The 19583-nt window shown below is 44.6% G+C and overlaps 1 protein-coding gene across 1 annotated transcript in view; it reads left to right on the top strand.

Moving 5' to 3' along the window:
• Window positions 1-19583, top strand: part of KIF26A (kinesin family member 26A) — a 194649-nt gene that overhangs the window by 106181 nt on the left and 68885 nt on the right. Inside the window, exon 3 of the mRNA XM_056851244.1 lies at window positions 10878-11044. Coding sequence (XP_056707222.1) covers window positions 10878-11044 — 167 coding nt within the window. The remainder of the gene's footprint in view (window positions 1-10877; window positions 11045-19583) is intronic.

The following is a 19583-nucleotide window of genomic DNA, read 5'->3' as shown; positions in this document are numbered from 1 at the left end:
CAACCCTACTGCCACAGGAGGCAGAGCCAAAAACAACACCTTCCTCCTCACTTTGCAAAAAAAAAAAATCACAGGCGGGGAATAAAAAGAAATGAAGGAAAGCCCGGGGTAGGGGGGAAGGGAGAAAGAGAAGGGGGTAATAAAAAGAAGGAAAAACTGAAGTAGGGTTGCCAGGTCCCTTTTCACCACTGGTGGGAGGTTTTTGGGGTGGAGCCTGAAGAGGACGGGGTTTGGGCAGGGGAGGGACTTCAATGCCATAGCGTCCAATGGCCAAAGTGGCCATTTTCTCCAGGTGAACTGATCTCTATCGGCTGGAGATCTGTTGTAATAGCAGGAGATCTCCAGCTAGTTCCTGGAGGTTGGCAACCTTACTACCCTGAAGGGGGACTGGAACCACAAGCCTGGATGTTGACTAGTCTTCCCAAACCTTCAGTGGCTGCTGCTGCTATTGCTTCCATGGGGAACACTTTCATTTGAACTAGGATAGCCAATAACAAGTCCTGCATTACAAAGGACGGTGGGCACAATTACGTCCCAGGGAAAGGGGCGAAGGCCTTCTCTGTTGTCCCATCTTTGGCAGCACACTCCTAAGCACTCCCTTTGAGCCCGTTGACTTCGATAGAGTGCCTCGGATTCCACACTAAATCACTGCTGAAAATAATTCCTCAAGTTTTTTTTTTTAAGTCTTGCATTTCTTCCTCTGTCAGTACATGGCAAAACGTGTTTAACCTCTGACTTTTAGGGGTGTTAATTGAGTAATTAAAGATTTAGTAGAGTGATATGGATCATCTGTAGTTGCGTTATTTTGCTTGGCAAGCCTGACTTCATTCTGGGGGCCCCCTCCACTCAATCAATACACGCTCTCTAAAGTTTCCCTCCCATTGATGCAAATCACATTTGGAGAGCAAGGTGTGTGTATATGTATACAATTGAAAAGCAACCCTGTGCTGTGGAAATGTGTTGATATTGGCTCCTATACATTCTGAGTGGTTTGCATGGCGTATCCCTGGAGAAGGTAATTAAATTGAAAAAAAAAAACACACACACTCAGGCTCTGTTTTTATTTCAAATTTTTTTTATTTTGTTTTAAACTTAAAACTTACAAATGCACAAGTATACACAACATACAAAGTAAAACATCAGACATACATTCTACAAAACACATATCACACATAAAACATGACATTGTGTGCTTTGCTCTGGCCTGGGTCAGCTGTCAGATAATTATCTCCATCTATTCATCTTAGTTTCTTATTTTCTTAATTATGCATTCAACATTAACATTAACTCATACGATTTTATTTCTCTTATCATGTAAAGAGCGTCATAGTGTTTCATATCTAACTTTCTTAAACATCTCTGTTTTGCTCTTGATACTACTTCCATTATATTTATACCGTTACCTATTATAATATTGTTTGCCTTAAAGAAGTATATGATTAACTCATCTACTTACTCCTGACACGTTACATATATTTTCTCGAGATCATGATCTTATCAACTACACTTGCTACAATTCAATAAAGAGAAGGCTATAGAAGCCTTACATATTCACACAGTCATAATAGGGTTTCCATTTTCTTTCAAACTTTTCCTTTGATCTTTTACTCAGTAAATTTGTCAGTCTGGCCATCACTGACTGGGCAATTGGCAACCCAGATACTTTAGGGTGAAGACAGACATATAGTGATGGCATGCATCTGTCTTCACCCTTAGCTGGCCATCTGGCCATCACTGACTGGGCAATTGGCAACCCAGATACTTTAGGGTGAAGACAGACATATAGTGATGGCATGCATCTGTCTTCACCCTTAGCTGCTTTTGAAAACATAAGTTTGAAGGTGACATAGAGCAGCTGTTTAGACCTGGGAGGATGACACTGGTTTATATATATATGGTTTCATAAATATAGTAGTTCCGAAATATGCCCTCAAGTCGCAGCCGACGTATGGCGACCCCCTTTGGGTTTTTAAGGCAAGAGATATTCAGAAGTGGTTTGCCATTGCCTGCCTCTGCGTAGCAACCCTGGACTTCTTGGTGGTCTCCCATCCAAGTACTAACAGGGACTGATCCTGCTTAGCTTCTAAGATCTGATGAGATCAGGTTAGCCTGGGCTGTCAGGGTCAGGGTTTTCATAAACATAGGGATTTAAGTTTGTTACGAATTTGGTTTTTCTGCATCTTTGTGGTGCGTTTCTGTCACTTTTCTGTTGCTATGTTGGACGGACTTTTCAGTTTTGCAGTGGAAGTAAATACAGTGACAACCTTGAGTTGGCATGCACGATCATGAGGTGTTTGTTCTGAATTTATTATTCATTGCTTTTCTATTAAAACGAGTTGCGAAAGTATCAGAATTTCATGAAAATACAAGGAGCATCAGCAATGTGACCATCTTCATGGGCTGCGTGAGCAGGTAGAATGTTGGCTGTTGGTGACCCGGCTCTATGCACAGATGAGCTAGTGTGGTGTCCTGGCCAGGGTCGACCTTGTCCCAATCACACTCTGCCTAACTTACCTGAAGGGTGGTTGTGAGGCTAAAATGGAGGAAAGGAGAATAGCGTTGTAAATTGCTTTGGGTCCCCACGGAGGAAAAAGTGGGATATCAATAAATAAAAATAAAAACACAACTGCCAGCTCCAAGGAGTCTGACATATTTTCATCAAGCTTTGTTTCCTCATTAAGGTTGCCAGCTCTGGGTTGGGAAATACCTAGAGATTTTGGGGGCATGGCCTGAGGAGGACGGGGTTTGGGGAAGAGAGGGACTTCAATGCCAGAGAGTCCAATTGTCAAAGCGGCCATTTTCTCCACGTGAACTGATCTCTATTGGCTGGAGATCAGTTGTAATAGCGAGAAATTTCCAGCTACTACCTGGAGGTTATGGCAAAACAAATAATCAGCCTGCTGTAACATTAGTTACACTCTATATAAACAGCAGAACCAAGCCCAATTAGTGTTGCAAAAAGTGCTATATTATATGTACAGTGAACAACTATTATATACAGTGTTTCCTATCTATAACAATATTCCATTTCTTTTTTGTCATTGTCCATATATAAGTCATCCAGAGTTAATTGCTTAGACGACTCGTTGTTTGGTGCATACGTGGAGCAGTATCCCGTTTAGTGCACCGTCTTGCTGTATGAAGTTGGGGTCTCGCGAACCATCCAGTCCGAGGCGTGTATATTACAGGGGTCCGGGTTAATGCCCTGTTTCGACCCTATGTCTTCATCAGAACGTATTCGAATATATATATCCATTCTATTAGTTATTATCTGTGGGCATACATATAAATGTGGAGAAGCAAATCGCTCTACAAAATAACTTCCGCGTTACAATGTAACCGCGATTTTTCCATTTAAATATTCCAAGGTATTCTAAACAATACATTAAGTTATATCCATGTATTACAGATATGAGAAAAAATTCTACTTACTCCAAGGCAGTTAGTATATTTTCTCTTGCAATGAGAGGAACGCGGAGTTCTCTAACCACTCTATGTTCTCTAGCTCCAAAAGAAAGCACTCCTGAATTATCCGCAGCTGTGGTGGTAGCCGACTCCCTGATTCTTAAAGGGACATTATTCTATTTCCAGTATCTTACCTAGCCTTTCTTAAATAAAACATGTCAAGTCTAATTCATTATTATGTCCATTTGGAGATACCATGTTCAGCAGGTGGATATATTTAGCTTCTTGTTGCCTTAAAACCATGTCTATGTCTATCTGGTCCCTGCTTTCCTCATAGTGGTCACAGTTGTCCTTCACCTTCTTTTCTGTTTGGTTTCTAGTCCTCAAGATGGGAGTGGCAATCATTTAAATTTGGGTAGCTAGGACATAATGTTCCATCTGCTTGATTAAGGCCTGCAGTTCAGCTTTCCTAGCACAAGCCTCTGAAAACCCACTTTCCTGTGTATCTTTCTTTGAAACCTATTAAATTATTCTAAGGCAGTAAGCACTGCATTGGATCATACAGAGGATTTCCACTGACAGAAGGGGCAGTGATTTTTGCCATTTCCTCTCTCCTGCTGCAGACCTCCAACTTTATCCTAACACTATTCTTGGGGTCCCCTTTTCCCCAGGAACAGCATTTTGGGGAACGTTTTGGGTTACAGCAGGAAGGGAGAGGTCAGAGTGTCCTGCTCAGCTAAAAGACAGCCTTCAGTCAGTTGAAATGTTCAGCAGGATCCAAGCCAATAGGATCCCTGCAAATAATACACAGATGAAGCCATCCCTGTGGAATGGCTTTCTAATGAAGAGTTTCAGGGCATCTATCTACCATGGCAGTTTTTAGGAACTACTACTTGGATGGCCCAGGCTAGCCTGATCTCGTCAGATCTCAGAAGCTAAGCAGGGTCAGCCCTGGTAAGTATTTGGATGGGAGACCACCAAGGAATACCAGGGCTGCTGTGCAGAGGAAGGCACTGGCAAAACCATCTCTGTTAGGGCGAAAACTAATGGTCGCTTTAGCCTCCTTTATTCCGTTTCAGCCAGGATTCAGCCAGGATTGAACGCATGTTTGGCGAAAACTCATGTGTTCGATCCTGGCTGAATCCTGGCTGAAACGGAATAAAGGAGGCTAAAGCGACCGTGCCTTTTCGCCCTTAGTCTCTTGCCTTGAAAACCCTACTGGGTTGCCATATGTCGGCTGTGACTTGATGGCACTTTGCACACACTTGGTAGTACTATTTAGAATAGTCTGGTTCTCACATGCAGGACCATGAGGTTATAACATGGATAGCACGCCTGAAGATTGCAAGTAGGAGGTTTCCAGCTTTGGAATGCTCCTTAAGAAAAAAAGATCCTTGTAAATTAAAAAACAAAAACAACTGCAGCGTGCAAAAAGATTCTACGTCTTTGCTCGCCAGGCTTTTCCTGTTTGCAGGGAGTTCTTAACATGGGGGAGTGTTCCAAAATGTGATCGTCCATGTTCCTACACTTGCAGTCTGAAGTGGTACAATCTATTCTGCTACCCCCTCAGTTTCTGCCACCTCATTCCCCTGCATATGTGGACAGGATGTCTGATATTGTACAAACGGGCTCTTAGATCAGAAGATTCCCTGTGTCTGTCTGTCTGGTATGAATGTAAAGCAGCGTGTGTAACTAACCACAGGAAAACTCTAGCATGTCACCGTAGGAGATGGTTATAAAACATGATCTATGGCAGCACGAAATTTAAAGTTTGGTGGCATCCCGGGGAGTATTTAATTGCATTTGTGCTTCATTACAACATTGTCTCTCTTTGCCTAAATTTATTTTAACTAATTAGTTTGAAATGTCAGAGTAGTATTTCAGATGGTGGGAACACCGTATATTATCATTCATGAAGCCGTTAACCCCAGTGACAAATATGTATTGCAGCATCTAGTCTAATTAAGCATTTAAAAAGAATTCCTGGGCCCTGTGTTTTAGCAGTCTTTTCCTAAAATAGTGCTCACCGAACACATTGGTACCTATTTGTACCCATGGTGGTAGAAAGTGCTGTCAAATCATAGCCGACTTATGGCAACCCCATAGGATTCTTGAGGCATGAGACAAACAGAGGTGGTTTGCCATTGCCTGCCTGTGCGTAGCAACCCTGGACTTCTTTGATGGTCTCCCATCCAAGTATTAACCGGGCTGACCCGGGCTAACTTAGAATCATAGAATCATAGAGTTGGAAGGGACCACCAGGGTCATCTAGTCCAACCCCCTGCACAATGCAGGAAATCCACAACTACCTTCCCCCCACACCCCCAGTGACCCCTACTCCATGCCCTACTCCATACTCCCTTTCATCAACTGCTTAAGGTCTTAGAATCAGCATTGCTGTCAGATAGCCATCTAACCTCTTCTTAAAAACCTCCAAGGTTTTTAAAGGGTCTTCTTAAAAACCTTCTTCTGAGATCTGATGAGATTGGGCTAGCCACACCATCCAGGTCAGGGCATTAGTAACCGTACGTGACAGTAAATGACTTCTTGTGGTGAGGTGGTACGCAAAAGGAAGTTCTAGATCTACATTGCCTATAATGAATTGCTGTAGGTTGGAGGGTCTGAATTCCATCCTTAGAATCAAGAATAGGGACACCATATCTTATTACTCCCAAAGTGGAACTGAAAAAAAAAATGTTAAAAAGGTATTCAAAATTTTCCATGTGAGGTAGAACTTTCTAGATTGAGGGGGGAAATTCTGCTATGATTGCATACATCAAAGAGTGCCAAGCAGTTACTCTGTTACCTGCATGTTGCTGTAGAATTGGATGTTTGGAAGACCCGACTTCAGCGGTGAAAAGTGGGCTGGAAGGGGTTGAACTGGCTGGAAAGTGGATTTTATACTGTATCAGTTTTAGTTTTCTCCTTTGTAAGCTTCTCAGTGACCCAGCTGTTGGGGTGGGAAGGTGGATGGGGGACCGAGATCTGGTTTCATGTTGCCCAGGTCGGACTAGGTGATACCTTCAGTGAATTTAATTGATAGATTGATTAATTGTAATTGGTGGGCGGCAACATTGACTTATCTTTTGCTTCCTCCAGCATCTCGAAAAGGCACTGCCCACAGTCATGTCACTGTGAAGACATTTTAATTGCCTGTGCTTCTGGGACTTCACTTTGGTCTAAGGGCCAAATGGCACAGGATGCTGGCAATCTCTGATTAAAGGAGCCAATGAATAATGTAGCCTCAAATGGGCGCTAGTGTGTGTGTGTCCTCAGTATAGATTGGTGCTGGGATGGGGTTAATCCTCCCTTCCTTGCAATTTCCCTGATTAAAATGGCCTCATGCGCTGCTTTAAGCCTCCATAGGGAAAGCACAATCTATCTTCCTTTTCCCCAAGTGGGGCTAAAAGCCACCTGGGATGGCCTCTTTGGGTTGGGGGAATACACATAGAATCATAGAGTTGGAAGGGACCACCAGGGTCATCTAGTCCAACCCCCTGCACAATGCAGGAAATCCACAACTACCCCCCCACACCCCCAGTGACCCCTACTCCACACCCAGAAGATGGCCAAGATGCCCTCCCTCTCATGATCTGCCTAAGGTCATAGAATCAGCATTGCTGACAGATGGCCATCTAGCCTCTGCTTAAAAACCTCCAGGGAAGGAGCACTTACCACCTTCTGAAGGAGTCTGTTCCATTGAGGAACTGCTCATGAACACATGAAAGTTTTACTGAATCAGACCCTTGGTCCATCAAGGTCAGCATTGTCTACTCAGACTGGCAGCGGCTCTCTAGGGTCTCATGCAGAAGTCATTCATGTCACCTACCTATGATCCTGGAGATGCTGGGGATTGAACCTGGGACCTGCTCTACCACTGAGCCATGGCTCCTTCCAGGGGTAAAGAGAATGACACAGAGGCTGGTGGAGGAAAAAACTGAAACAGCCTTCCCCAGCACTACAACCCCAGTCCTTATCTCATTCCCCTGGTTTTTAACTTCAAATTTGACATGGGGGGATAACTCTCAAACCCTCGTTATTTGAGCTGCAAGGGGAAGGCTGTCTTACAGTTGGTTCTAAGAGTCAGAAATGTGGAGACTAGAAATAGGAATGCAAGCCCAGTACAGCACTGGAGCATGGCTGTAGGTTAAATAGGGTAGGATTGTGGATCTGGCACTCAAGATTCAGTCTAGAGCAGGGGTGTCAAACTCATTTCTTATGAGGGTTGGATATGACATAAATGTCACTTGGTCGGGATGGGCCACGTGCACCATAAAATTTAATGCCAAGTACCGGAGATAACTACTGGCTAAAACCGTGACAACAGGGGGAGGAAAATTAAGCATTATAATGCGTATAAATATTCTGGATGACTGTATACTGGGTTCGTGTATTCCTTTTAGTAAATTAGATGGATAGAGGAGTTTGCACGCATTATTTAGTTCATTTGATATCTTGTCTTTCTCTAAGGAGCTCAGCGATGCATCAAAGAAGTCCAGGTTTTCTGCTTTTATCTCTGCAAGAAGCATGCGAGGTGGGTTAGGCTAGTGTGACTGGCCTCGGGTCTCCCAGCAGGCTTCATGGCAAATTGGGGATTTAGTCCTGACTCTCGGAGATCTTAGCAGTATACCCTTACCACCACATTGTGTTAAGCCAGATGTTCTACTTAGGCCGGAGGCAGTCTTTCCACAGGATCAGAGAGACAGAGAGAACATATACACTCTCACACACCCTGGTATTGCCTGAGGTAAATAGGCTCACTTCAAAATAAGAAAGAAAATCCATACTAGACTTCAAAAAACCTGTAATTCCTGTTTGGTAGAAGCACAACTGACCGGCCTGAAGTCACCAACTGCGTTTCATGGTGAGCGGGAATTTGGACCCGGGTTTCCTTAGATCTAGTCCAACCTCTAAGTACAGGTTGAGTATCCCTTATCCGGACATTCGATATCTGGACTGATCCAAAAACTGGACCCTTTGAGCTGTCATGCAAGCATTACTAACAGGCCCTCAGCAGTGCCGTTGCTGGTTCAATGTACACTATTGTTTAAAATTACATTCAGGCTATGTGTATAAAGATGTTTAGACTTGGATCCCATCCCCAAGATATTTCCCTGGAGGTTTTTAAGCAGAGGCTAGATGGCCATGTGTCAGCAGTGCTGATTCTATGACCTTAGGCAGATGATGAGAGAGAGGGCACTTTGGCCATCTTCTGGGCATGGAGTAGGGGTCCCTAAGGGTGTGGGGGGGAGGTAGTTTGGAAATTCCTGCATTGTGCAGGGGGTTGGACTAGATGACCCTTGTGTCCCTTCCAACTCTATGATTCTATGATATCTCATTATGTATATGCAAACATTCAGAGATATTCCAAAATACGGAAAGATCCGAAATATGGACCTTTTCTGGTCGCAAGCAGTTCTTTTAAGGGATACTCAACCTGTAATGTCTCATAATTCTCCATAAGAGATCGAGCCAGACTCCTTCAGCTTTTGTAAATCTTTTGGTTCTAGTTCCCCAAAACCTAGATCACAATATAGAAGAAGAGTTGGTTTTTATATGCCGACTATCTCTACCACTTAAGGGAGAATCAAACCAGCTTACAGTCACCTTCCCTTCCCCTCCCTACAACAGACACCCTGTGAGATAGGTGGGGCTGAGAGAGTGTGACTAGCCCAGGGTCACCCAGCTGGCTTCATGTGAAGGAGTGGGGAAACAAGTCCAGTTCACCAGATTAGTGTCCGCTGCTCATGTGGAGGAGTGGGGAATCAAACCTGGTTCTCCAGATCAGAGTTCACCGCTCCAAACCACTGTTCTTAACCACTACACCATGCTGGGCCTTTCAGTTGCCTCAAGATTCTTCGTTGTTCTTGCTGTCACAGTTTGATCAGGCACCCCCTCAATTCCCCCCCCCCCGCAATTTTAGCTAATATTAGTTTATGACAGCCCAGTTGCTAACGTGTCAGTGTTATGTGCCTTTGTGTGTGTGCTAAGTTGAGGTGTCAGCACAGACAGCTAAAGATCCAGTGTCAGACACTTCTCTCTAAAATACTCTTTTTTAGAACCTTGTATCTATATTTTTATTTATTTATGTATTTGATTTCTAGCCCACCCCCAATCTCCAGCCAAGGCTGGGCTCCGGGTGGGTTATATATCTTCTGGAAGAACAGAGAAAGCCAAACAAAACTCTGGGAGAAAGGCAGGTTAGATAAAATGCAGGGTATATATGTGCTTGTGCGCATACACAGTTTATGATGCTTATTTATTTATTATATTTCCTAAAAAGAAATCAATGTTTTTCCTTTTTTCTTCTGGCCGCTCAGGCGGAAAGAGGCTACAAATGCGCCTGTTTGGATAAGTTCCTCTTAAAACGGACAGCGCTTGCAGATGATGCGTGGCTGAGAAATAATTTCTGACAGTTATAACTGAAGCAGATAAACCGTTCTGCCATCCTGTGGATAATGCCGTAAAACAAAAAGGGTTCTGCTTATCGTTTCCCATGTTTTCATGCTTGTCAGACGGTTTAACAGTGCATTACCTATAACAAAGGGTCTCCGTATTATTCCTGTTGTCTGCCTCTGGTCATGGTTTTAACCTTGTCCGGTGCAGGGCCTTTGCCGACACGCCTGCCTTTTATTACTTATTACAGGGAACAGGAAAGGCAGGGAGATCTTATTTTGGGGGAAGAAATTGCTCGGCTGGCAGATGTGGTGGGATAAGGAACCATGTAGCAGAATAATAGATTCAAATGATCTATAAAGTCCTTAAAACTGAAAGATGGTAATGGTAGAACTCCCAAGATTTGCTGATAAAGACCCCCAAATTGGCTTTTACATCCTCTTCTGTTCAGTCCTATATTTCTGATTGTCTTTCTGATATGCTCTCCTGAGAGTCTTGCCAACATATCAGGTCGAACATAGCAAAGATAGAACGTCTACCATTTCTGCCCAATTCTTTTGCCATATCTCTTGGTTACCTTTGGAAATACTGTCCTCTCCCATGTCTTTGAGGAACACATACTTGGAGTCACTTTTCATTTGATTCTATCCTTTCCACAAGGGCTTCTACCTCTTCTTGTCAAAACCCAAATACTCAATTGATAGGGTCATACAATTTATAGGGTCACCATAAGTTGGAAGCGATTTGGGGGTACATAACATGCGTGTGCGTAAAGTGCCATGAAGACGCAGCCAACTTATGTCAACCCAGTAGGGTTTTCAAGGCAAGAGACTAACAGAAGTTTGCCATTGACTTCCTCTGTATCGCAACCCTGTTATTTCTTGGTAGTCTCCCATCCAAGTCCTAACCAGGGCCAACCCTGCTTAACTTCTGAGATCTGACAAGGTCAGGCTAGCTTAGCCCTTCCTGGCCAGGGCAGTATATAACATACATGCAGAGGGGAATTTTTTTTTTAACTCCTTCACCCAAGTGAATATATTTATAAACACCTGCTTTCAATTTTGGTTTTCCTTCAGGAAGCAACAACAGCGGAGTGTGGGAAAGAAGGTTCTAGTGTTCAAATCACCTCAGGACAGAACCACTCTGACCAGAATGGGACTGGCAGTTCGTTGGCTTCTCAGAGCTTGATAACTCCTGCTGGCGTCTCTGCAGGTACTTCAGCTGCGGCGTCGTTCTTCATAAGGTAGTTTTCATCTTTACGATTTACGCAATTATTAATGCTAAGCTGCAAAAAAGCTCAGACCTAATGAGAGTCTGTGTGGTGCGGAGATAAGAGTGCCTGACTAAAAGCGGGGAGACCAGAGTCCCCACTCCGGTGCCAAGTTGGTTGGTTGACATTGGGCTAGTCACTCTTCGTGAACGTGGCTGTGTTGGAGGACCAGAGTTAGAACTGCAGATGTTGTCAATGAAAAGGGGCTGTTTTTCTACTTTAAAGCCCTCGACAACTTGGGACTAGAAGTGCTTGAAGGATGCCACATCCGCTCTATGAATTTGCCTGAACATAAGAGCCAGCGTGGTATAGTGGTTAAGAGTGGTAGTTTGGAGTGGTGGACTCTGATCTGGAGAACTGGGTTTGATTCCCCACTCCTCCACATGAGCAGCGGAGGCTAATCTGGTGAACTGGATTTGTTTCCCCTCTCCTACACATGAAGCCAGCTGAGTGATCTTGGGCAAGTCACAGCTCTCTCAGCCTCACCCACCTCACAGGGTGTCTGTTGTGGGGAGGGGAAGGGAAGGTGACTGTAAGCCGGTTTGAGTCTCCCTTAAGTGGTAGAGAAAGTTGGCATATAAAAACCAACTCTTCTTCTCCTTCTCCTTCTCCTCCTCCTCCTCTCTGTAGAGTTCCTGTGCTTTCAGAGAGTAACATGGTGGCTCTCAGAAAGGGGGGAGGGTCTTTTTCAGTGGCGGTGCCCTGTTTTCTGAGTTGAGTTTTTGTTCTCCAAGGCTTTGAAAGGCCGACCTGAGCTCTATTTTAGTTTTTTAACTCAACAACAACATGTGCATTGTGGCCTCTTTTTGGAACTGTAATTGGTTTCAGTTGATTTTGGAAGTTATTGTTTCTTAGCATACTGCTCTGGGAACTTTTTTGAAGGCTAGAAAGCACCCCATAAATTCTCTAAGTAAATACAGTTTTCTTAAGTGCTTATCATGAAGTCAAATGGGAATTTAGCCAGGCCTCTTGTTTGCACTGTGATGGATGAGATATCTGGTAATATGCTGTAAAATGCTCCATTCCAAAAGATCTTGGAGTAATGTTGTCTCTCGTCATGGATTCCTGGGTGCATTTACAACTCTGCGTTTTGAGTAATGAAGTCCTAGGTGACGTGCATACAAATTATTTTTAATTGTGGAGAATTCAGCTCTAGGTGGCATTGTCTGGCTTGAAGGGAAAAAAAACATCATGGCGCAAGCATGTTGAGTGCCTCTCTTTATGCTTTGTGCACAAAACCCTTCCAGCACCCAGAGCCCTGCTAGTGAGCTCTGAGATTTTGCCCTTATTGCAACAGGGTCCCACCAAGTAAAGCACTTCTCATGTCTTTATAAAAGTAGATGGTAACCATTAACGTAGATTAAGGAGACCAGATCTTCTGTTTGTTGCCTGCTGAGAACAGGTAGGAGGATAACTTTTTAAAAAATGTTGTCATGCTGGTGGCGCAACATCGCTTCTGGCAAATACACAGAAGTGACATTATGTTTCCAGTGTGAAGTTGGTGCAGTGCTCTAGGATTTGGACAAAACTCTATGGTTTTAGTACCATTTCATTCTCCCCACCCCCCAATAGCTAGCAACCATAACTTAGATAGAAGACCTAGGATCTCCAACACTGCCAAAGCTAATGCCAGGAGATTTGGGGGATGGTGCCTAGGGAGCGTGGAGTTTGGGAAGGATGTGAGGTTGGTTCTGGGAGACTGACTAGAACTGTACTCTAATGTCTGTGGTAAAGACCATAGAGACTGATGGACATTCCTAGAGCGTCACCATGGAGGCCATTTTTTTCCTCCTGCTCCTCGATTTCTCAAGGGTAAGAGATTAGGGCTGGGAATTCCCTGCTGGGCCTAGGTAGACGGGAAGCCTAAGAAGCTCCTAGTGGGGTGGGGGCTAAGCCTGTCCTTGGTGACAACAATCTTTTGCAGTTACAGTTGTATCTCTGCCGCTAAGTGTTGGTAACTCCAACGTGTGACGGAATGTTGGGATATTGAAATAGTTTTTTTCCATATAGAGAAGAGGGGGCAGCGAGAATGCGTGGATTGCATTTCCTTCTGCCAGCCCCTACTTCTCCCCTCTGGCTCCATTTCCTTCCCTTACCACCTCCTCCAGTACTTGAATGCAGTGTTGGGTATCCATTTGGAGTTGCTCTGGAAATCCAACATGCCACCTAGTCGGTGGTGGTGGTGGTGGTGGTGGTTCTTCTTCTTCTTCTTCTGCAGCTGCTTCTGCTGTTGTTTGGGACCCTTTTGCCTCCTAATTAGTGGCACTTTTTACAAATGAGATTTTTCTGCACTCCCTGCCTCCCTCCCTCTGGAACCTTAATTTTTACCTGTAACTGTAGGCAAATATTGACCTTGATGGACGAAGGGTCCGATTCAGTATAAGGCAGCTTCATGTCTGTGTAAAGAAAGAAATAGTATTTCCTCTTTAGTTAATGAAATGCAAAAAAGAAAAGCATATTTTCTGCCTCAAAACTTAAAAAAATTAGAGATTAAAAACCTTCTTAAGGATACCATGTAGCTCTGAGTCCTTCATTCACTTGTAACATTTTCTGCCCACAGCGTTCAAATGCCCAGAACTGTGTTCAGATGTTTTATCTTCAAAAGAAGCATTCCTTAGACAATTTCTAGAGTCGGGATGCTCAGTCGTATTTTTGCATGCCTACGAGTTGCGGATTAAAGAATCTAATTATTCACTAATGAACAGTAATGGTACACATAAACTGAGGGTCACTCTCCCATTACAGGCACCTGATGGTTTGCTGATACGTGTTTGGCCGTTAGATTGACCATAAAATACAGTCAATAATTGAGGTGACCGGGAGAGCAGACATCTTATCAGCTGCGGGCTTGATAGGACAGCTTGTCAGGACTCAGGATGCTGATTGAGCAGTGACTGAGCATATGATTAGGGTATCGGAGCAGCGCGCGCCTCTAATGAAATGGCAAGAAAGGCGTTGCGATATTAGCACAACCACTAAATGACTAATGTGTTTTTCCTTCCAAAGCTCAGATGCTTCCATTTGTTCTGATAAACTGTTTTCCCGGCTATTTGTTGTGAGTCTCCGGGGGGTAGGGGGCTAGCCGTTTGCAAGGATCTTCGAATGCTTCTCATGCTGTGTAGGGATGGTGTGGGTAGGTGGAGAAAAAGGGGGCTTGCAAAATTTTCTGCAAACAGATCTCCCCCTCCCTCCCTCCCTCCCTCCCTCCCTCCCTCCCTATTTTGGCATTTTGAATGATCTGATGTCTGCAGTGAAGCTTGCATTAGGAATCCTTGTGCTGCCTTGGTGGAAGTACCCTTTCCCCTACTCCCTGCGGCAGGCTCTAATCTGGTACCGGGTTGGTTTCCCCACTCCTACACATGCAGCTAGCTGGGTGACCTTGGGCTTGTCACAGCTCTCTTAGAGCTGTCTCAGCCCCACCTACCTCACAAGTTGTCTGTTGCGGAGAGAGGAAGGTAAGCTGCTTTGAGACTCCTTAAAGGTAGAGAAAAAGTGGGGTATAAAAACCAACTCTTATTCTTGTTCATCTACATGGTATGCAGAAAGTCCCAGGTTCAATCCCCGCATCTCCAATAAGGATCAGGTTGTAGGTGATGTGAAGGAGAGCCCCTGCCAGTCTGAGTAGACAATACTGACTTCGATGGACCAATGGGCCCCATTCAGTATAAGGCAGCTTCACGTGTGTTTATGTTCTCTACAAAATCCATACCAGTGAGCCTCACGCCATTAGCCAGTGGAAGCCAAAGGATGTATTTTGGAAGGTGGTGGAAAAGATTTCTTCTCAGTGCAACCCCATGCGATGTATTCTTTGATTTTCAATTTGCTGAAAACAGTCAAACAAAAATTAAGAGTATAAGAAGAGTCTTGCTAGATCTGAGAAAAGGCCCAACTACTCCAGTATCCTGTTTCTATCACGAGTCAACCATTTGCCTCTCAGAGGCCTAAAAGCAGGGCACAAGGCTTATCTGAGAGAAGAGGCTTATAAGCCAAAACCTTTCTCTCTTGCTTGCCCCAGTGCAACAGATCTTTATAGAGAATTCATTTATCTGCCACTGCTAATAGCCCTTAAAGCAGGGGTGGGGAACGTCAGGCCCAGGGGCCGTTTAAAGCCCACGAAATCATTTGGTCTGGCCCTTCGTAGATCCTGGCAGATCTCTAGCTCAGAAGAATCTAAGACTGGTGATCCGCCCCCTCCCACAGACAGGAATGGCCTCTATTCAAGGCAGATGTGAATTGGTTTTGCCGAGAAAAGGAACCTTTTCCCCCCTTGCAGAAGAGTCATTAGCTATGGAGCTGCTAGGAGCGCCCAAGAAACCGTGTTAACCCTTTCCCACCTGGGCCGTGGAGAAATGTATTCCCTCTGTCCTACAAGAGGGCTGGGGGCGGAAGTGGTGACAATGGAGGGGTTAAAGGGGGCAGGGCCAGAATGCGCGCATGCGCGTGGGGGGGGTTAAGTTGATAATTTTGTATGGCCCATGAATGATGTTGTAAATATCCAAATGGCCCTTGGCGGAAAAAAGGTTCCCCACCCCTGCTTTAAAGGACCAATCTCCCATGAATTTCCTTTTAAAAGTCCACACCAAGTGATAAATCTCAGTTCTTTCTAACCCTAAAGAGACGTTAAGCAAGATAGTTAAGCAGCAAGAGAGAGAAATGATTTCAGGGTCCCTGGCCATTTGGACTGGCTTGAAATTTCTTTTCCATTCTGTATACAATGATCACTTTTACCCCAAATGTGAATGCTGGGACTGCAGACCTGCACACCCTTACCTCAGGAGTAAGCCCCATTGAATACGGTTGGATGTTTCTCAGTAGCTATACACAGGATTGAGCCACCAGCCTCCCCAAAGGAAATTGGGTGGGCAGGGGAGCAGAGTGGAGAGCCAGCATGATGTGGTGGTTAAGAGCGAGGGTTTGGAGCGGTGGAACTGGAGAACCGGGCTTGATTTCCCACTCCTCCACATGAGCGGCGGGCGCTAATCTGGTGAACTGGGTTGGTTTCCCCACTCCTACACATGAAGACAGCTGGGTGACCCTGGGCTAGTCACAGCTCTCTTAGAGCTCTCACAGGGTGTCTGTTGGGAGGGGAAGGGAAGGTGATTGTAAGCCGGTTTGATTCTTCCTTAAGTGATAGAGAAAGTCGGCATGTAAGAACCAACTCTTCCTCTTCCAAAACCCTTCTTTTTCTTTCAAAACCTTCTCAACATAACACCCCTTGTTGGCAGTCATCCCCCCGCCCCCGGTACCCTAGTTGAGAACTGAATTTCTCTAATATCCTCCTTCGCTATAGGGGGCTCAGTGTAATTGTTATTCCTGCATCAAACATTTCTCTGGACTATTTCCAGGGGCTGCATTCTCTCCTTGGATTCCTTCCATCCCTTCTGATAGATGAGAGCGAGTTGCCTTCTAAATCTGAGGTCAAAACATATAGATGTATTAATATTTTGTGTGTGTGTGCCGAACGAAAATTCGTCAAAGCACTCTAAATCGCTGGTGTCCTTTCTGTGCCACCTTTGAGAGACCCCTGGACTTAGGGGTACGTCGGGTTTTCTGTCTGCTCTCTCCACGTGAGCGCTCTAATATTCATAAATTATTTAATGCAGCCAAGGATGCGAACTGCCTTTTGTCTTTCTGAACTGCTGGGCCGTCCAGGTTTCTGTGATGTGACCTTGGGCAGTAACCATAGAAACAGGTTAAAAGCATCAGCCTAAAAAAACGTAGTCCGGTATGACAGGGATTCAGATTCCATGAAAGAAGGCGGTGACGAATTAAGAACGCTAGGTGAATATATTATTTCTAACCTGTTAAACCTGATTACCCTGTGCCGATCAGCATTTTTACAACTTCACGGAGGGAAGGGAAAATGCTCGAAAACAGAACTATACATTTTTTAAAATAGCCGTTGCTGAAATATTAGTGGCTCGGTCCTCAAGGGCTGTCAACTTGAGGCTTGATTTGGCTGCTAAATGCAGGCACTGCTTCCCTATTGAGTCGCCGATGTACTCCTCCTCCGGTTTTTCTATTTTTAATAGCTAAGAAACATTTACTCACCCCGTCCCTCTGGGAATAACTGGCACAGTAGCTTTGCGCAGAGTTGGCATGATTTAAAACCCGACTTGACAGATGGATAGTAGATAACTGGGTTAGTAGTTAAGTAGGTCAGTAGAAGCAAATGGATTCCGTGACTCATCAGATACCGAGTTAGCCCTTCAACGGTGCGGTGTGTGGAATTTCTGGAGGCTATGCAGCAAGCCTGTAGAAATGTAGACTTCTGGGGAAAATAAAGACCTTGAGTATTACTATGGGTGACAATCGGGAAAGTTCATTTAAAGCTTGGAAAGAAGGCAGTTGAGGGGAGACATGATAGAGGTCTATAAAATTATGCATGGTATGGAGAGAGTGGATGGGGCTTTTCTCCCTCTCTCTTAATACCAGAACGCGGGGTCATCTGCTGAAGCTGGAGGGTGAAAGATTCAAAACAGGTAAAAGGAAATATTTCTTCATACAAGGCATAGTTAAATTGTGGAACTCCCTGCCCCAGGATGTAGTGACGGCTGCCAACTTGGAAGGCTTTAAGAGGGGAGTGGACACGTTCATGGAGGAGAGGGCTGTTCATCGCTACTAGTAATAATGGATGCTAGTTATGATGCATACCTATTCTCTCCAGGATCAGAGGAGCATGCCTACTAGGTGCTGTGAAACACAGGCAGGATGGTGCTGCTGCAGTCGTCTTGTTTGTGGGCTTCCTAGAGGCGCCTGGTTGGCCACTGTGTGAACAGACTGCTGGAGTTGATGGACCTTGGTCTGATCCAGCATGGCCTTTATTATGTTCTTATGGGTTTGCTGTTAAACAAAGGACTGGTGTTTCATGTACATGTGCTGTCAGGGATGCCCATCTCAGAGGGTTTTTTCTCCCCCCGATTGAGCAGCCTGTGATGGCCACGCTATTCCCATCTCATCAGAGCTCGGATCCTAAGCAGGGTTGGCCAATAGTTAGTATTTGGATGGAAGAACACCAAGGAAGACTGGAGTTATTACATGGAGGGAGACAATGATAAATCCCCTCTGCCACTCCCTTGACTTGTAAATCCCATGATGGGGGTCGCCACAAGATGTTTGTGACTTCACCGCACTCTCTCCCTCTTCAGATAGTGAACTTATGAGCGGCCTCTCAGACGTATCGTGTGTTGGGAAACTGCAGAAGCTGGTGGGTGACGGATGTGGTTGGATGCCAGCTTTGTTGAAATCTTATCTGCTCCATAGGCTTGCCTGTGATTCCTTATTTCGCGGGGCTGTTTATTTATATGATCGGAAATACTCGGAGGAAAGAAGAGATTGCGAAAAGCAACTTACGTTTGATGCATTGCAAGGAAGGGCGTGGCACCAGACGAGCGTTTTTGTGGGTGCAGGGATTTCTGCCCGCAGAGCATGACTTTCTGTCCCTCCTGCAGCAGTCAGAAATGCCCCCTGAAATCCTGTTCCAGGGGCAGAGGGAACCCTTAGGTAAAGGAATTTGGGGGCATTTCAGGCTGCTGCGGGGGACAGGGCAGTGAAAATAGTGTTCCACAAATGGATAATCCTAGAGCCTAAGGAAACACTAGTCTGGATCCAAGCCCCAAGCTAGTCTAATGAACTACAGTACTATTAATATTCTGATATCAGTAAAAAAAAGGCATTTTCTTAACATCCTCGTGTTTTTTGGGGGGGGGGGTTTCCTTATTTTGGAACCTCTTCAGGTGGTGATCCTACTGGTCAGTGCCTGAACAGTGCCTGAGTTCCGCGCAGCTGATAAAAGTTGTTCCCCCTTAAGGCTAGGGCCTTTACTTAATGTTGGTGGTATAGCTTCGTATCTTCACCTTTTAAAAAATCCACAACTGCGAGGAGCTTTTCCCTTGGCTAGGTTTAACGTTATCCCATCAGCGGTTTTATATGGCATGTTCCAAAAAGTGGCCTATGATGACAGACTCTGCCCATGTGAACTGAAAAACGTCGAATCAGTTTGGCATGTCCTTTTTCACTGCCCGTTTTATTCAGATATACGGCTTAAGTATATTGATTCCATCTTCACAAATCCGATGGGCCTGTCTGATCAAGCTAAAGAACATCATATACTGCAAGATACTTCTCCTGATATAACCGAGGAGATCGCCAAATTTCTTAATAATGCTATAAGGATTCGCCAAAAAGGGAACTGGGGATAAATTGTTGTTCCTAATTTTGCCTGTATTTGATGTTCAATATTTTAATCACTATACTGTGTTGGTCGATATTATATATATGCCATTAAAGGTTTTGAACTGAATTTGAATTTGCCTGAGTTCCATGACATAATAAAGTTAACAGTTAAATAACAAAGAAAATTGGTGCATTGAGGAGAAATGTTTGCTGTGTGAAAGTAAAGTCACAGTGACAGCTGCTCCCAAGATCACTGTTAGAGGTGAGACAAAGTAAGAGCATGTTATCCGTGTGGAACCACAGAGTATACCGTTCCCTCCCATGTTCTGTAGAAGGG

Source organism: Euleptes europaea, chromosome 6 (genome assembly GCF_029931775.1).
Source record: "Euleptes europaea isolate rEulEur1 chromosome 6, rEulEur1.hap1, whole genome shotgun sequence".
Lineage (NCBI taxonomy): Eukaryota > Metazoa > Chordata > Lepidosauria > Squamata > Sphaerodactylidae > Euleptes > Euleptes europaea.
This window is presented reverse-complemented; position numbering and strand designations above follow the sequence as displayed.